At 35.2% G+C, this 20,237-nt stretch overlaps 1 protein-coding gene across 1 annotated transcript in view; it reads right to left on the minus strand.

Moving 5' to 3' along the window:
• The window catches only part of LOC108761146 (paired box protein Pax-6), a 120,102-nt gene that overhangs the window by 85,809 nt on the left and 14,056 nt on the right, over window positions 1-20,237 (minus strand). The window contains 1 exon segment of the mRNA XM_018507526.1: window positions 1,995-2,119. Coding sequence (XP_018363028.1) covers window positions 1,995-2,007 — 13 coding nt within the window. The 5' untranslated portion in view covers window positions 2,008-2,119.

The raw sequence follows: 20,237 nt of genomic DNA on the forward strand, positions 1-20,237 counted from the left end.
CGTTCCATCCACAAAAAAATAACAAATAGAATGCGTTACGGATACAATGATCACAAAAGATTCAATTATTGTGATTATATATAAATACACAAAAAAGAAGAGTAAACACACTGTTGTTATTTTCCTAAAAATTGTCTATACAATTTTTGCTATCCTAAATTATTCGAATTTTAATGTTTAACATAATAGACTTAATATGATAAATAAAATAAAATACATTTTGTTTATCATATTAAGTCTATTAGTTAAACATTAAAATTCGAATAATTCATGTTTATTGTATTATAATAATATAACAAATATATAATATTTATTATATTATTTATCATTATTTTTTTCGATGTGTACTCGAGTTTTCTAAATTTATAACAATACAATAAATTTATACCACACATGGTACAATATATATCCATTGATAAAATCATTAATATTTTCTAGCATATTCTGCCAAAAATCATATATGTTATAACATGATATATTAAAAGATAAACGTAACAAAATTATCAAAGATTAAGGGGAGGAAGTTATTGAATAAAGACATCGCATTTAGATGCTCCTTTTTAGCTTGGCGTTTTAACTAAGTTATACGACGACTATCGGGATGTCAAGTGATAGAAATTATGATCTCGCGACGGAGCAGCGAAGGATCCCGCGGAAGGAACGAATCGGTGGGCCCGAAGGACACGACGAGGCGGACGTGGAACGTGAAAACTGGAAGGCGTAAGAGAATGGAAATCAATACGTGAAGTGAGCAGCCAGTTTCAGGCAGAAGTTGCCGGCTTTAGAAAGCCTTGAGACGCCGTCTGCCCATCCTCTTCGGACCCTTGTGTTAAGAGAGCTCGAGCAGGGATGGGCGAGAGCGAAGGAAGCGCCAGTGACAGAAAGTTAGAGGAAGCGAGAAGGAACGGGGGTGGGTATACGAGAGAACAAGAAAGAGAGAGGGCGGGAGGGAGGGGGAGACGAGAGGTTCCATTCAGGACTAATGGGGTTAAACGCCTTAGCCATCAACCGAACGCCTCCCTCTTGATTCTCGGACGTTTCGATTCGTCCGGGGCTAGAATTCGAATTATCCGTAATATCTCCGGACATAGTTTACGTTCGCCGAGACTTCGTCTCGCGAATTAATAGAAGTGTGTGCGCGCGAATAGAAAAAAAAAACGTCGCACACGGCAATTACCTCAGAAACGTTCTTAGCCATCACGATGCTGTTCCCTTTAAGTGCTGATTTGAAAATTCCTTATTTAAATCTTAAAACTTAAATCTCAAAATCTCATTAGTCTAGGTCCACAACCTTGCTTTAAGAGGCCATAAGCTGTAAAGACGTAAGAAATCGACCAATCACAGTCGATTATTTTTCTCATGTTCGATGCTATTTTAGAGGCACATAAATGTTGGCGTCGTTAATGCAAAACACCAATCGCAGAAACAGAATTCGTTGCACGTATGGTGGTTATATGCCATCGGCATTTCGTAGTCGTCGTCCAGAAGTCGTTAAGTTTTATGCTTCTTCGAGGGAGAGGACAAGAGAGAGAAAAAGAGAGTTCCGTCTCCGTAAGGTTTTATCATAATCGTTCTCATGATGGCCCGTCGTAATGGAATGCCGGATTAGAAAATGACATATGATCAAAGATCGACATGAAGGGATCTTTTGATATACTTTCGAGGATCACGATGGGGTTTCACGCGTCTTAATCTTCCGATCGCACACGCAACTTTGGAGACAATGACTTTTTTTTATCTTGTCCTATATCATAACTCTAACTCTCATTATTAGATTATGAATAATGATTCCTATGTTGATTTACGTATTTTAACATTACGAATGAAGAATTGCAAACTTCAATATTCGATTTGATATTTTCGATATTGTTCTTCCTACAGTTATGAACTTGTTAATAACACATTGTTACTTTTGTTTTTAAAAATGATCTTTAGTTGTGCATATCGATAAACGTTGACATTTTACAATTTTATAATTAGAAAATACAACTTGCCTTTGTGTGCCATGTCGTCAGCAGTGACCGAAGCTATGAGGCCGGTTGCGCCCGGCCATGGAGCGACCGCAGCGCCCAGTTGCTGCGAAGGCAGAATCTTCGGGCCTTTAAACACTTCTCGTTCACTGAAACCATAATTAATATCGTTAGAAAAAATCTTAACCTCGTACGTGGCAATAACAATAACGTCTTTCCGTCCAAAAACTATAAGATTATCAGACCAATTAATCGTGTGATTGAGAAAGCAAGAACGATCATACCTAGCTTCGTAACGTAAATCTGAAATTAGTGAGATGCACGTTGGTAAACACGATTATAAAGTGACTTTAGACAATTAATAACGCGAAAGAATAGTGCTTGTACCGAAGATACTTGACGGTTTCGATGACCCATCCAAACTGTCCCGTATTAAACGTCGTAGATAATTCGACACCCGCGTCGTTTACTCGAAAACTGTATGTATCTATAACACCTGTGTAAATCTGTCATTTGCATATCGCGGTCGCATATGCGTTGCCTTGAGCAGACAAATAAACCGATCTCTTCTCGCGCTGTTACCTCTAAACCGTGCGGTTCCCATCCTACCGCAATGTATCCACACAATCTACTTTAACCTTGCGTTCTATAAAGCGCACAGGAAAAGGGAAAGATATATACATATATATATATATATACACACATATAAAATTCACTAGTAGCTCGTAAATTACAAATATAAAATATAAAGAGCATTCAGCCACGCGCAAGGTGTTTTTTGCGAATGTTATATATTAAAAATTCTTACGTTACAGATACAAATTATGTGGCGTTTCTCACAACTTTTCATATAAAAGTCTCTTATTAAAATGAATAGAAGCAAGAATTTTCAATTTAAAAAGCTCTCATTAAGACGAATAGAATCAAAGATTTTTCGGCAACATACATAACTGTAGATTGTAATCCGAATAAGAATTTATTGTTAATTTATTCTTTTAATCTTATGACTGCGAACTATTTTTATATTATTTATATTGTGATATACTGAAGATGGCTTGATATAGGCCGAAACGTCTATAATTTGTATCTGTAACGTAAAAAATTTAAATATATAACGTTTGCAAAAAACACCTTGCACGTGGCTAAATGCTCTTTATATATTATAAATATACAAATATATTAAACATGAAAATATGAAGCAATAAGATTTAAAAAATTTCAGAGAAATTAAAAAATTGGAAGAGATAAATAATAAAAATCTTTTAAAAATATACAGATTAACTCATATTATACAATAATAAACTTCTGTATAAAAATAAAGGCATGTAAGAGTCAATGCGAATGTCGGTGCGTAAAATTACAAAATTTTAATTATATAATATTAAATTTACATTTAAAAAATCGAGATGACAATATATATATAAAGTTTACGTTGTTACATGTTTTCGTTGCCTTTTTGAACCCTCTTTAGATGTCCAAAATAAATAAATCAAGAAGGAAAATGCAGCAATATTTTTCCAGTTCTCATGTTAACTAACTCCAGAAACTCCAGAAATTCACAGAACGGTTGAAAGACCGTGTGGAGAAAAATTCTGGAGACTGTGTAATACATCAAAAGGTGAAAACAAAAACCTGGAATGTTCTATAAAATTAAGCAACTTTTTTTGGAATTTTTTAAGTAGTAAACTCACCATTAGAACTGCAAGTAACGCACAGAAATATTTTAAATAGAAAATTTGTCAAAAAATTTCTTAAATAAGAGTTAAATTATTAAGATGAACGTCAGTTGACCGCAGACAGATATTGATTAAGAAAACAGTCATGATAACGCAAGTTTTGTTTATAATAGGAAAATACGCAGAGTGAAGACCCTCTGGAGATTGAGACTTATTTTGTTTCTTAATGTAAATCATTTCCGATATTAGTCATTTACTATAACAAGGTTCTTCATCCAAGGTTCTTATATTATCCTAGTCGAAATCATACTCGAATTGCAGCCTATGATCGATAATTACCGAACTGGTAGACAAGTTCCAGATATGATTACGATGTTCGTTAATTCGTGTTTTCAACTGTCTACCCGTCTAGCCGACATAAGAAGCATTACAATCATTACAGTCAATCCTATATATGAGAAATTACAAATTAACAGAAAACTAATAAGTTTTTATAGACTCCTTAAATTAAAACAATTTAGAAAAAACATATAACATACAGTACAGGCAATAGGAGTCAACGCTATTAGTATATCAATCCTATATATACAACGTTGCTTTTAGACAAATGTGGACGAGAATCTTTGTGAACCTTAATAAATTCAGATAATTTATTGATGTTGAAAAACAACACTCTAGTATCTTTGTTAATAAATTGATTAAATTTCTCAGATATATTTATTGCATATATGAGACGGTAAGCCATACAGAATCAGATGAATCATCATTACTAATTATTATTACTCTTTTTATTATGAGTGTTGTTCTATACTATAATTCTTAGTAATTTTACGTACTGACATATATAACATTCACGTTGACTCTTACATGCCCTTATTTTCACATATTAAAAACTCTTTCATCTTAAATAAAATTTAATAAAAAATTTAATTTAGAGTTACAAGATAAATTGTTGATAAATTTTTATGTGTAAGGTACTGGTAAGAATGATAGCAGATTATCAAAATAAATGATTTCTTAATGAATATTTATATTAATTTCTATTAACATGTTTCAAATTTATGTTATTTATTGGCAGAGCTGTTTATTAATAATTGCATGTATCATTATACAATATCAGTTGATCTTCATATTCTCAAATACAAAAAACGTAAATCATCTCTAAAACGAATGGAATCTCGAACGTCGTTACATTGATGACATGAAGTGTTTTAATTACCGAGGATCACGCTCGTTGAAGATGTGAACTACTTGCGAACGTAACACCCTCCGTATATTTTTCACTACTGCAGACAGAAAAAAAGAGAATGAAGTGAGAGTTGGTGGTACTAGAGGGAATGAAAATGGAGCTAAGCGTGATAATTAGCGTCGGAAAGGGTTAGTCGGCTGAAAGCGTACGAGTTGTATCGCTCCATATATAAAACGCATATGAGAAGCTATAAGAAGAAAAACAATTTGTGAAAGGAGTTTAAATGCAGAGAGTAAAAGTCGTATCGAATCGTTAACGGCATTGCAAAATACATTACGGAAATTAAAAGTAATCTCTAGAAGCTTCACTTACAGATGCTTCCGTTTCATTCGCTTCGATTAAATCGGGATCAATTTTGAATGTCTTAAATATGGAACATATTTTACACGTTATAAGCAATTCGAGAAGGATAACAGTGCTAATACTTAGGCAGCATAAAATGAGAAATAATTCTCAAGTTTGAAGTTGTGACAAAGGGCGGTATTTATAGTCGGATCTTATATTTAGGATCGTCTTAAGTACACTCTTAAGATGTCATGAACTAATCAGAGAGACGTGTATCAGCATCTTAAGACATTACTGACAATCTTAAAACAAGAACGGATTATTATAAATACTGCCCAAAGATATCTATTTAATGTTAACTCTAAATAAAATAAAAAAGTATTGCATTTCGTTTAAATAGTATTTTATTAGAGAGATCTTCTACTCACACAACGGCGTTACTTCATCAATATTCAAATTGAGATATATGTTTTTCCTACGAGTTAGCAGAAGATTGAAGAAAAATGTCAAAGCTGACAAAGACATCTCTCTCACAAGGATATTTATGCAAGGTTCATTGAATCGAATCAAATTCACGTTATAATTTATAAGACGATTCACTTCCGCAGATAGAATTTAACGCGAGGTAGCACAAGTGTCTGCTCAGGACACTTCCCCCTTTTTCTCTTTCATTATCCACGATGCTCTTTGCGCTACAATACAAGAGAGGAGCACTTCCTTGTATATACTAAGAAGACGGTGCGAGAGATGAGATACAGAAAAGAGGAAAGAGCACGAGAGGCGCGAAAGGCATACGTTTATGTATACACGAGAGAAAGAGCGGGAGAAACGAGCGGGGGTGGAAGGAAGGAGGTTAGAACGCATTGCATTCGCATATTGTGCAAGAGGATTACCTCGGATTATGCCCGACTGAGCGCAAACAGGATCACGTCACTTCTGTTTGCAAGACGCCAAGCTGTCGATTTAGTGAACTCAAACTCGATTCTATCTCGCGCGGAATCGCCAACGGAACAGCGGTTTTCCGAGAGACTTTTTCTTAATCGTATGCGATTTAAGAGTTCGACAAGATTAAATATCTCGCAAAAAGAAAACTTACTACATGCGCGATCAACTTTTTAAATTTCTCTTTCAATTATAAAATAATGTACTTAACGCAAGATACTACTGTGTTTCTTGATAAGTTACAATCTTAGAAATATAACTCTCTGATTATAAAGAAATATTGCTTATCGTATTTTTCCTTTCGTTCAAATATTTCTCTTTCAAATCAATGAGATGCGATTTTTCAAATAACTTATTTAACATTAAATGTTATATGATTATTCGGTAAATTAATCTTTTATTAAATTAAGAATACACGCCAGTTAAATATCAGATGTCTTTTATGATCGCGTTAACCTTAAAACGAGATTCTTCTAAACCTTGGACAAAATTTGCAGAAAATCCATGAACTCGATTAATTGTTTAAAGAACCAAATTATTCAAAGCGTATTATCGTTGGACAAATAGAGGATTCTTAAACTTCTTGAACTGAAATTAAAATTTTCCAAACTGTCGAAGATCGTTCGCTGCTGATCTAACAAATGATATGTGGAGAACAAAGTTAGGGCGGAAGTACAGAGTCGTGCATAGTGCGTAAGAAAATGAACCAATCAAAGTCCTTTATTTCCTTCCTTTCTATGACACAAAAGACCCTGGATTGGTTGATTTTTTGCGACCTATGCATTATGCGTTACGCGAGGATCTGTACTCTTGTCTTTAACGCGTAGTTATCGCGGGATAAATTTGGACTCTTCTTGAACGCTCCGCAAACGCAACGCAACACGGCGAGACGCGAGGTTTAATGGGGCGGTGGCGGGAAGGTAGCATTATACACGCGGATGGTAATAGGTTCCATATCCACGAGCTGCCGGCGCATTATGCTTTACATTTCCGGCGAAACACTGTTAATGGCACCCACAACCGTCGCTACCGCGACTACCGTCGAAATTCACCCCCGTAATACACGCCCAACAACCCCCGCAGGCATTAACCGCTCGCGCTACCGTATAAAGTGACTTCCGCCCGCGATTATGTTCGTCGTGAGCACGTACACGTTTGTGCGTTTGTACATTAATTATTAATTAATACCGAAGAAGAATGAGGCCGCGTATTATCGGCGGTAAACTGTTTCACGTAATCGAGGACGATTGAGAGATAAATCGCTTTAGCATAACGTACACAGCTTGCGCGGGATTAATTAGTTCGATTCGAAGAACCTGTGCCTTTGTATTCCTTTTTTTTTACCTTCATTATGTTTACACACACACGTAGATGCAAAGAGACATATTTAACTTTTCCTTATCAAAAAGCTTATGTAAATGTTGTATTTGTTATCTCTTAGGAAAAATTTGTGACACACATATACGTCGTTACATAATCGTTATGTAATGAAACTTACGTCATTATTACTTTGAGAAATCTATGTCTCTCTCCCTAACTAACAAAATAAGACAATAATAAGAATTTCAATATATGTATGGACTTATATAAAACAAACTGCAATAATCAAAGCGATCTTAATTTTTCTTAAAAAAAAAACTCTTCCAATACTCAAATTACCCCTGAATTTTGAGTATTGGAGTACGGCATTTACATCTCTCAAAGCATTCAGCAACATAATTTCTACAATCATTATTTTCTTCATCTTTAATTCCCGTAATCTGTAGCAGTGTGCATACATTCGGAAAAATGTGCTTTGCACACAGCTTCACGAAATTTTCAAGAAATTTTCTTAATTGTCGTATGACAACGGTCGAATCAACGTATTTAATGATATTTCTCATTTTCATTTTACTTCGATATCGATCAATCCGATAATGCACCAATCCGTTCCAGATGTAGACTGTCGAAAGACGTTTCATTGATCAACGTTAATTCGCGCGCGTCGTTTATAGGATCTATTCCTGTTTAACGGCACGTTAATAATGAACAGTTAACGAGGCGTTAAACGGTTATAGATCTTACGGAAGGCTTCCTTCGAAACATAATACAATTCAATCTAATGCAATTGCGTTCTGTACTATAAGGAGGTTCGCGGCCAATTTTCTGCTCTTTTGCAACAATTTGCTGTTATTTATGAGCTTTCTGCTTCAGATTTTCGAATCGTTTTCATTACGTTATGCTTTTCTGCGAAACTCTACTTAACTTTTTTGTACATCAGGCTCTTATCGTTGAATATTCGTTCTTGTAATATATCTCTCTAACTCTGCTTGTTTCTATTTTCCAAGCAAATATATTGGTAAATTAATCCCCTTGTGCATTAAAGCTAAAAGTAAATAATAAAATGTAGCTTTAGAAGACAATACTTTTGCAGCATCTATAAAATTTAATCTTCAAACTTAAATTTCTTAAATAAATAAGTTAAATAGCCATCAAAACAATGGCTATTTTTATCTGAATTTTTCTCTCAAAAAGATTTAAAAAAACTTTTTTCACAAAAATATTCTACTCGCAGAGGATTCTTGCTCGAAAATATCGGCTTAGAAACGGCTTAAAGTGACTCTACACGCGATCATTAATACTGATTAATAATATTGAATCAGTAATACTGTGACCGTATGTATCAATATTTTTACAACCTTATACTATCGGTATTATTGACAATATATTTCATATCAGTTTTAGGTACATTATTTATTGCACTGTGACATATACCGTGACATGGATCCTAATAAAGCGATACTGATGTTTGAGAATCAAAATCCAAATCACCGTCAATATTCTACGTGTCAATCCATTAATATTAACCACACACGATCAGTAATATCGTCAGTATTAGTTAATACAGTATTATTGACCACGTAGGGTCACCTTTAGACGTTCTACGCGCTGATCGTCGTTGTTTACGAGCAACCGACGCCGTTACCGTCGTATATTTACCTCGATTAGAGAATCGGGTTTACCGCAAAGAAGCTGCTGTAGTAGCCGACGCACAATACGCCGTCACGTCGCTGGAAAGGAGCGTTCCACAATAATCGCGTCGAATGTCACCACGGGACGTCCCACACTTACGGCTCTCGACATTCAGACTTCGGGGGCTCTTTCACTCGTGCATTTAACATGGCAAATCGTATAAAGCCTATCGCCTAATTACGCCATAATACCGTGACTGTGTGCGGGAGACACGCAGGGGAAAGAGAGAAGAGAACAAACTGAGAAGATACTACGAGATGAGATATACGAGAGGTAAGATATATATATATATATATATGTATGAGAAAGACGAAACGAGGGAGATAGAGGGATTCGTATACCTACATATATACATATATTCGTCACGGAAATTCGACGCGCTATTCAATCGCATTCGTCTCCTGTACTATACGATGAGTTCGCGGGGGAGAGCGAACGCCTAACGCTTTAAGCCGTATTATACGCTACGTGCATGCAATCTGCATTCCCGCGCGCGACGCGCATTCGCCTGCCGTGGCTGATACCACGAGCTGTGTTAATCAGCAGGATGAACCGTTGGGATTCGAGTACGTTTGCTGCGTAGCGAGCGATTAACGGGGCGTTCGCGGTGTTCAATTAATCGAGCGTGTACTCCTACCTGAAGACGATAGATATTATCGAAGTAAGATACTTTGAATACCTGCCTTTTCAGCCAAAAAAAAAGTCAATATGTCAGACAAAAAGTTCTACTTGCGATCACAGCGATTAGATATTTATATCGATGATTTCTGACAGAGAGAGAGAGAGAGAGAGAGAGGTAATATTTTTAAATATGCTTTTTTTATGGATAAGCAAAAACGGGTTAAATCTCAACAAATTGAATCTTAGGAATTCCTGCTTCGTATTAAATTAATTTTTATTGTGAAAAGTGACAAAAATTATGCAATCGATATTACATTTTTCTTTATCACTTTAAAACGAATTTTACTCATAATTCGTTATTGGTTGTTTTATACTCAAAATCTAATTTATTCGTATTGTAAAAACGCTAGAACAACTGTTTAATTAAAAAGTGAATACTGTGATTTTATAATATCTATTTTCCAATTTCATTTTCAAATATTAATCAAAAAATTTAACAAAATTTTATTGAAACTAAATTAAAATAATCTTCCGTTGACGAATAAACTGAGAAAGATTTGTGTAAGGTTTCGTGGAACGAAAAGCGAAAACTGAGCAAATCTGTCGACAGGTTTAATCGAGTCTTTGAACTTTAGCCGTCGATAGCAGAAGAACGCTAGACAGATAAAAGAATTAGAGACAACGAAATCTATTTACTGGAAATTTAATTTTAAATTTAACCACTCGATTAAGAGATCTTACTTCTATCTCCTCTGACTAATTTACAATTTAATTATATAATAATAAGTGTAAAATAAAGCAAGTTTCATAATAATTCAATATTATAAACAAGAGGGATATTTTTTTCTTTAATTTTCAATCAGTCCAAAATTAAAATGAATTAATGGTGTCAGAAATAAATAAATAAAAACACAAGCCGATCTAACTGTCGATGTAAAAAATTAGTGAATTGTCTACAGCAAGCTCTAAGCCTCTAAGCCCATAATTTATCTAAACTTTAGTCTTAAATCATAAAACATTGACCATTCATAGCTATAAATTATTTTTTTCACATTCGACTGTAACCAGTCAATTATTTACGATTTAGATCTTAAAGCTCAGATAACGGCTTATTGTAAAAGATTGAAGATTTGATGAGTGAAACATAGTAAACCTTTCTACTTTACGTGTATTCTTTCACTCAATACTCCTTAATGAAATTTCCTCACAAACACGTGATCACGTACCAAGAGCTGCCGACGGCCGACGGTGTCCGTCCTCCCTTCGACGTCTTCGTTCGACGAAGGCACCACTGCGAATCCGTTAGCTGGTTTCTTTCGTTGCACCTCGCATATACGAATCTCACAGTCCCCGGAGGTGAGTCGCAGAGTCCGTCGCTGTCACTCGCGCGGGATCCGACACTCCGATTCTTTACTCCGATCTACCGCTCCAATCGAAGTATCGTGGCCGATACTTGCTCGCGAGGACACCCCTTCACTCTCGCGGCTAGTCGCGCGCTATAAACGTTTACCGGTAAGTCCGTCGAGGGTGGCAGAACGACTTTCGCATCGGTTGTCGCGCGCGACGGGCTCTCGGCGGTGGTGAGAGCCGATGACTATTTAACCGCACCGCGCTTACCGATCCACGCGAGTGCAGCACACGTGCTGCTCTGCAGCGTGATTCTTCTCCTCTCTCGCTTTCGTGAGAGATCCGTCGAAGACCGGGACGGAGGAGGGTAGTCCCGACGACTCAACGCGGCGCGGCGCGACGCGATGCTTTGGTATGCCTTCAAACGTCTAAACCCTAACAAGGAAGAGCGAGAAAGAGAGAGGGTTGTATATACGCATATACATGTAGCAATGGGAGAAAAGATAGAGAGAGAGAGAGAGAGAGAGAGGGAGAGAGAGAGAGAGAGAGAGAAAGAGAGAAACAGAGTGAGAGAGGAGAGGGCGGCGAGATGCGTGTTGGCTGTCAGACGAAAGAAGAGGCGAGAGCGCGCGGAACTAGCCGCGTTGGAAATATTATTAGGTAAAGCACACGCACGGACTGACACGCACCGACTCGCGGACTCTCGTTGGGTCGTGCCGCTGTGGTGGCCACGGCCTCGTGTTGGTACGTCCGACTGCCGTTTTGGACCAATGGGCGGTGGGCGCAGTCCCCCTCTCCGCGCTCGCGCCGCGCTACGCGAGTGGGGGATCTTGGCTCCGCTTCGTGACATCATCGATTCTGAATGGTGGAGATGCTCAACCGTGCGGAAGGTACATTGGAGGGCGCGTGCTGCGCGCGCAGTGCGCACGCTCGGCAACGTGCGCGCACTGCACCGCACGGGAGTCGGGAAAAAGGACGTACGCCGACTGGGGGGAATATACGGCAGCGTCGGATCAGTCAGATGGAGACGAACCGCAACGTGAGAACGATATGTCTCTCGATCTTCTCCGTCTTCTCTGTTCCCCAGCACTTTACGATTATCTTTTTTTCTCTTTCTTTCGACATTTTTCGGTTAATCGAGACCGATGATTTGGAATGAAAAATTATGCCCATCTGTTGTCATACAATTGCCATCCCAATTTCAAGATTAAATCTGATTTTAAATTTATCAAAAAATATCATTAAATATACATATAAAGGAATGAGATTTCGGATTATTAATAAATAATTTGGATTATTAATAAGTTAAATGACAATTTTTATTTATATGTTTTAATAGTAAAGATTTAAGATAGAATAAAATAATATTCTGAGCTGCAACAAAATGGCAATAAGTTGATACAATACACGATTCATTAAAGGAATATTGATAGATATATGATATAATTAAAAGTCCACGATACATGTCGAGTTAAATAAAATGGCTTTATCTGTGGTATATTCCAGGTTCCTAATTGTGAATGTAGCATGATTACTCTCTTTCACAGATAAGACTATATTATCTTTACGTTTACTTAAATTAACCTTGACAGTTTGGATAAAAATAGCAGCAATCTCAAATCTACATAAAGTATTTTTCTAAAATGAATTGTTCTTAATTCTATATTGATGTATCTGAATTTCTTATATCGCACTTAAAACATGAATTTTATAAAAGTTATATATGTTTTTTAAATTAAATGTTTAAAAATGTTCCCATTTCAAATTGTTTTTTATCACATTCAGGTACATGTTAAATTCCACATCATTCTTTTCTTGATATTGAGTCTTAAATTTATTGAATTTTATGAAGCAGATATTCCAATAAATTGCAGAAAAAAAAAGAATATAGATAAATAAAAATTTTCCCATGCTGAAGTACATTCTGGCGTGTTCAAATATAAACAATTTTTACAGAAATTGTGACAAATTCCAGAAAAAGGAAAGATATACATATTGTAGCTAGGTATCATTTCTTAACGTGTTGTTTTAAATTTTTCTTTTCGCATTTTTTCAGATTTTTACGAAACTAAGATCAACACGAAAAAAAGATCACAGAATCGTTACTGTAAGTACCAAATACAAAACACTAAACGATTATCGTATACTATTGTTTCGGAATTTTCTAAGACTATCATTTTGTACAATCCTATTTGCAATTTATTCGTTACTTGTCTCTTGTTGAAATATCTTCAAATTTTTGTCAATTTTCGTGACAGACGGAGATGAATTCTAGGAAAACGAGGAAAACGCGAGCATTACGTCGTCGGAATTTCGCATCGTTCGCGCTCCGAAAGCCGGGGAAAGGCGCGTCTCGCGCGGAGGGATATTAAAATATAATTGGCGTTTGTCCCCTACGCGTGCAAAGCGGTATCTAGTCACGCGTGGACCGACCAACCGTGGGTGTTATGCACGCCAGAGTACGTCAGGCGCGCGCGGGGGTGATTCACCCTCTCTATGTGCCTTGGTGTATCCCTACGGTCTTTCTCGCGGGACGAGAGGCAGGGGTGGATGCATCCGCTCCCTCGTCGACGCGGTGCGTAGGGCCGCAAGCTCGTTTCACACGAAAAATACCTTGCGAAGAATCGAGGCCCAAGTCGTTTATTTTGAAAACGATTAATTTTAAGTTCCTGCGGTTCTGAAGGTATCGTGACTTTCAATTGGGATACGGAAACAAAATAATACGGCATCTATCGATCTTGGTAACTTGGAAACTGACTTACGTCGCTTTCGAACGAAACGAGGTATGTAATGGGTTCGAAGAAAGTGGAGCGAATGCTTTTATATTGATTTATCGAAGATGTTTCGAGAAACTCGAATAACACCATCGGGACATTTGTCTTATTGGAATTTAAACGTTTGTTTCTATGTGTAGAAGTAAGTATAATAAATTGTCTTTAGAAAATGATAAAACTAAATTATAGATTTATTTCTATCGTAGAGAAAAATCATTGTATGAGCTGTTCAAAGATATAGAAAATATAAATATATAACAACAAAGTGCAAAAATGTTTTACGTATTTTAAATATTTGTAATTTCATAATTTTTATTGCGTTAACGCGTATAAATAAAAAATAAAATATAATAAAACGAAAATTATATAAATGTGTGTATACAAGTATCTTTAATTATATTATCTCAAGAGATATAAATATCTATTTTTTATTAATTATGCTAATAAAGTGAAAGTAAGATGTTTTGCATCTTGAAATTTAATTCTTTTTTTATACTATCTTTTATATATCTCTCGATCCAATATTTTCTAGAAATTAAAGAAATATCGATCTAAAGCGAGAAAGAACAATACTATCACATAGGTCATCGGTTACCACGTTGAACTTTCAGGCCGTTGATATTTTGCTATAAAAAAAGAAACGTAATTATAAAATAATTTTTAAAATAATATTTACCACATATGGATACAATTATGATAATATATACGATGCAATATTGATACGTTAGACCTTCTTTTTTATAATAATAATTTTTGTCACTTTTTTAAACATTATGAAATACATCTAATTTAACAAATACATAATTATTAAACAAATACAAATAAGAATATTGTGGATCACCGATGACTCACGCGGCGTAGTCAAACTTAAATTAATACGGCATGAAACGTGTTATAATAACTATTAATAGATAATTTGATGGTCCTTTACAGCAGATAAGTTTATTAATTTCAACTAATTAGATTAATTTATCGAATTTGAGAGATATATCGATTAAAAAATTGCATGAATTAAAAACCACAATTACATAAGATAATTATGTCACATTGGCCCGATTAAATAGAACTGAATGAGTTACGAAGGTCAACCTTTGCGCCATAAGAAACTTGGAGAAGTTTGCTTAAGTTATCTTTGCGCTTCACGGAAACTTCGGAAGATAACAGTTGCGAAATGGAAACAAGTTTCAACAGATGTTTGAAGTAATTTAGCAGCGAGCGGATTTTTTTTATATTTTAATAAATGTATTAGCCTTTTTTGTAGATTGTAAAAGAGATTTTGATTGAAAGAAACAGAAATCCGACGTTTTAGCAGAAATACTATGTATTTGAAAATAGTGTCGTGTAAATATCAAGTATAGGTATAGCAATAAAACTAATTAAAACTAAAATTTTTATATTAAAAAAGTATTATGCTTACTCTTGTCAATATTAATTAGACCTTCAAAATTTCTTTTAATTTGTGATAGTTTTATAAAAGTTGGACTTAATAAATTAATGTAAAATTATTCAAGATTCATAAAGCCCTTAAATATGATCCTTCATGAAATAATTTAATTATTGTAGTTGAGTTTTTAAAGCTATGCTTTATATAAGTTATGCAGCTATTCATTCATTGTCACGCTTTGTTATATCTCGCTTATAGTTATCGACTTATTATCATCTCAGTTCGCGTGTGTTTGCTATAAATAGGTATTATGGAAAAGTAGTTTTCGAAAATTTTCGACGACTTTTTTTTATCCGGAACCTATGTATATCTACGTGCGCAGTCGCGTTTGCGGATATCCCAGCATCCGGAAAGCTGCCGCTGCAGGTCACGATGTGAACCCGGCTTTAGGAGATCCACGCGGTGGAAGTAACGCGTTTCGATTTTGCGTTAGCTCAGCTACGCGTGAATCCAGCCAAGGTCAAGTCGTTCCCCGTTTCCGAGCATCCCTCCGGCACTCGGGCAGGGCTCTTAAGATCGATTCCAACCAATTTTATACGTAGAGTGGCGCGCTACAAAAGCACGATGACGTTAGGTGAGACGCAATTATCCTCGTTTACACCTTTCAACGTTACTCTGCTCTTGACCAACCCGTTGTTGTTAATATAACACGTTTTAATAAATTAAAGTGTTCGTGTCTGCATATTCTCGGAAATCTTAAAGCAAGGAAGTATTAGATGAAAAAACACAAAAGCCAATTTTTGATATAATAAATTGTTTACTTTAAATATATGAAATGCATAGCTTCAAGAAACAAGCTGACATCGATTTTCGATATTGCATTAGTTTATCTTGGCGTTTCAATCAACTCCATATCTTTCCAAAGTTGTTCTACTTTTATAATAAGCGGATTCTCCGATCTCTCAAATATAAATTTCTTTTTTTTATAATTTCTTAATAGTGATAACAATGATTTTATTGAAATGCAAATTATTAAAATATTATACTTGGAAATAAAAAGTATAAAATTGATATAAAATGCACTTTAAGAGGCAAATAAAAAATAATATTATTAACAAGCTTGGGGATCTTGAATATAATTAAAATAACAATAAAATAATAATAATACTAGAAGATATATGTAATTTACAATTAAAATATACAAAGATGATTACATACATTAATGTAATATACGATACAGTATACTAATTTAAAATCTTAGAATAAGTAATATAAAATCAAATTATCAATTAAAAAAAATATTAGCGAAATAATAAAGTAAATATTGTATGTACATTTTATTGTTCTCTCTTTCTTTCTCTCTTTCTCTCTAGCTCCTTTTTTCTAGATTACATTTTAAATATCGATTTAAACATTCCGAGATCTCTCTTTACATATCGATATCGTTCTCCTTACATGGCAAACACAAAACAGATATGCAACTATTTTCATCGATATATGTTTAACGAGCCTGTTATCGACTTCTTGCTTGTCTATGTTCGATGATTTTCCATCGCCACTTGAGCAAACTCGAAAATAATATTTTGATGACGACAAAGCCAATGAAGTAAAGAAAAATTATTATTTATTGATTCTCACACGTCTGTCCTCCAACATATTGTCGTGATAACGCTATTTGCAAAGTTTGGATCTACCTTAATAAAAAAAAATGAAGACTCGATTTTAACTTTACGCAATTGCTATTACATCAATATCTTTTATTTCATTGATAACTCATATCGGTTATACAAGAAGAAATTTATCGTCATTAAAGTAAGAAATACGAATAGAAATAAATATGATGAAAAATATAACGCGAGAGGATTATTTTATGGAAGATATAAAACATTTTAAACACTTTAAGAAATAATAAAAATTAATTTTATTTTGGTTATAGTATTAAAGTACTTTAAAAGATATGAAATGTATATATTTTAATGCTAATCAAAATAAAATTAATTTTACTTTTTGTATTAATTTCATGTAATATATTGTTATCTCTTCCAGCGTCATGGACAAGAATTATTTGTCATTTTATCATATTTATGTCATTATGACTTTAATATAAACTTCTCCTACAAATGGAAAAGTAAATAAACATCCTAGCATTATTTAACATTCTCTAAAAAAATGTTAGTGATTATATGAGTAATGACTTTTATAAAAAGCTGTTTAAAAAATTTAACATTTTATATATTTTAAAAAACATTTCAAATTTCAATAATGTTATGTATACATAATATATGCAGTACACACACATATATTTATATACATATATATTATAGGTGTAATTTCAAAAATGTTTTAATTATTCAATTCCTATCCTCCGTGGTGATTCTTTAATGATTCTTTAAATGTAATCTAGTTTACCAGAATATTTTCCTGGACAAGCAGGTAACTAAACGAGGTGAAGGGAAAGGCAAGAAGACGAAAGATTCGACGGAGCGAGAAAGAGAAGAATAAGAGAAGAAAAGAGAGAAAGAGGGAGAGAACGAAGTCGAGAGAAAGAGCCAGGTAGAGAAGGGCAAAACAAACAAATTAACGTCAGAGTCGCTTGTTTATTGTTGGGTGGGGACACGGTAACCACGCCTTTGTCAAGCACGCCCTCCAAGAGCGTTACGTTCCCCGCTACTCCCTTATCCCTCATACCTCACTATCAACGCCCCTGGCTCGCTCGGAGTCTCCCCACCGAGAAGCCCGCCACTCGATGTTCGGGTGTGTACACGGTGGTGGAAGTGACGTCAGCAGCCCCGATGCGGGCATGCAACAGGCTGCTTTCGGCTGGTCACCGAAACTACCCGAACGATTGCGCGCAATTTGCCTACTTTGCTTTAAAATTTTTCCCATTGCTCACGTTCTTGTCTTGAGAAAATTGTCGTTTGAGAAAATTAGTATGATGCAACTTATCTATCAATAATTTATGCGCCTATTTTATACATATTATATGTAACGATATTAACGCAATAAATTATTTAGAGCCACGTTTTGAAAATTTTATTAGCAGTTCTGAAAAATATTTAATGGGGATTTAAAAAATTATATGTACATTTATAATCGTGTAATTTGTTTGTTATGCTCTAACATTAGTATAACATTGCAAGTGTAATAGCTCTTTTTAAATTTGTAATTGTTAATTAAATACTTTTGACCATTAAATAAATAAAAAATGTTTTCACCTTCTATTTTGTAACTTTTAAAGTTAAATTTATTATTAATTTTCCTTCGAGGTACAATATTTAAGCTTAAGGGCCATGACACAAAAAATTTAAGGCAACAAGATGTAAGCAGTAAGGAAATCAATGTTGGATTGCTTACGTTATGGCCTTACAGTCTAACTCTACTATGATTGATCAATTCGCTTACTGCTTACGTTTTACTGCTTAAGTTTTTTGGTGTGCCATAGCTCTAAAACGTTTTTTGTGAAATAATGATGACTCTTAAGAGAAGCATATCGAAGAGAAGAAACGAAGAGCTAAAGCTAAACAATGCTTATTGCATAAGCGATTATGCGGATGATAAGAGAGCGAGAAAGAGGACGAGAGGGAGAGAGTGGTGGATGTCTAGGGGGGTTCCGCGTGAGTGTGGACTTAGTTGGCGAGAGGGCCGTTGCTGCACGGATTGTAAATTATACCGGGCAGATAGAGAGAAATTCATGCTCTGATGACGCAGCGTTAACCACTCTCCGGTCATGCGATGATCAAAGGTAACAGTAATGGCCCGTGAGAGGATATCCGCCTGTATTTTGCCTAATATACTGCACGCTAAATGCTGACGCGATTTCGGCAGCCGAGCCGAGAGGGAGCGACGAGAGGTGGCTGAGGATACGGGGCGAGACGTATGAAGGGTGGCGAACGCACCGAAAGGGCGAAATGGATGGACAGAGGGAGGAAGAGAGAAAGAGGGCATAGGTGTGCAGGAGGGCGCGTAACGCGCACGTGACGAAGAGATACGCAAAACGCCATAAATTGTCGGAGCAACGTGTGCACCTAACCCGAGCATCCCCGAGCGTCGACCAACGGCCGAACGAGAGCGCTTACCGTGTGGCTTTCAAAAATTTCACACACATTACCGATCTCTCCTCCCGAACGGCGCGGCCGTCCCGCTTCGTTCCGCTCCCGGCTCGATCCATCATTTCGGTAGTTTACTGCGAGCCCCGCGAAAATTACCCCGATAACGTCCTCGGCCATGGCTCGTTTGTCTCTGGAGTTCACGCGACGACTCTCTCTTTTAAACGATGTTTATATCACAGTCGAATCTTTTGCATTCTTATAAAAAAGAAATAATAATAATATTTTCTCTCTCTCTCTCTCTCTCTCTCTCTTTAAAGTATCTAACACACTGTTAAATTTTATAGGGTCAAATTAACTTAATGTGAGTCGCCACTGCTCCTAATAAATATATCGTTATTTTTAACTAAAATGATAATTAAATTTGACACTATATAATGTTAAATTGATATAACTGTATAGTGTTAAATATAATCATTGTTTTAGTAAAAAATAACAATATTATTGAGTAGGAGCAGTGATGACACATTAAGTTAATTTGACTCTATAAAATTTAACAGCAATAAGAATTAATTATTTACAGATTTGAATATGTTATTCAACATTATTAAGATCGTTTCGAAGATGCGAATAAGTATCAAATATTTGTTAAATTGCTAGTCAATTTAAATCGTGATATTACTGCGGTAGTTTAGTAGAGTTAGCGTTTTCAAAATCGAAAAATCATTTCGTGCGTTTCTGGGGATTACATACGTAGTATATAAATTCACACAAGAATCATACAAGCATTTAAGATCAAGCTAGACCGTTTAAGGCTTTGATTTCTATAGTTTGTGTTATCACATATACCGTCCTATAATATGTTATATTATCTAACAATAAATTTAAATTTTTTAAGTATTTCTCAAAAAAAGATTTTTATAAATATATT

Source organism: Trachymyrmex cornetzi, unplaced genomic scaffold (assembly GCF_001594075.2).
Source record: "Trachymyrmex cornetzi isolate Tcor2-1 unplaced genomic scaffold, Tcor1.1 scaffold24, whole genome shotgun sequence".
Taxonomy (NCBI): Eukaryota; Metazoa; Arthropoda; class Insecta; order Hymenoptera; family Formicidae; genus Trachymyrmex; species Trachymyrmex cornetzi.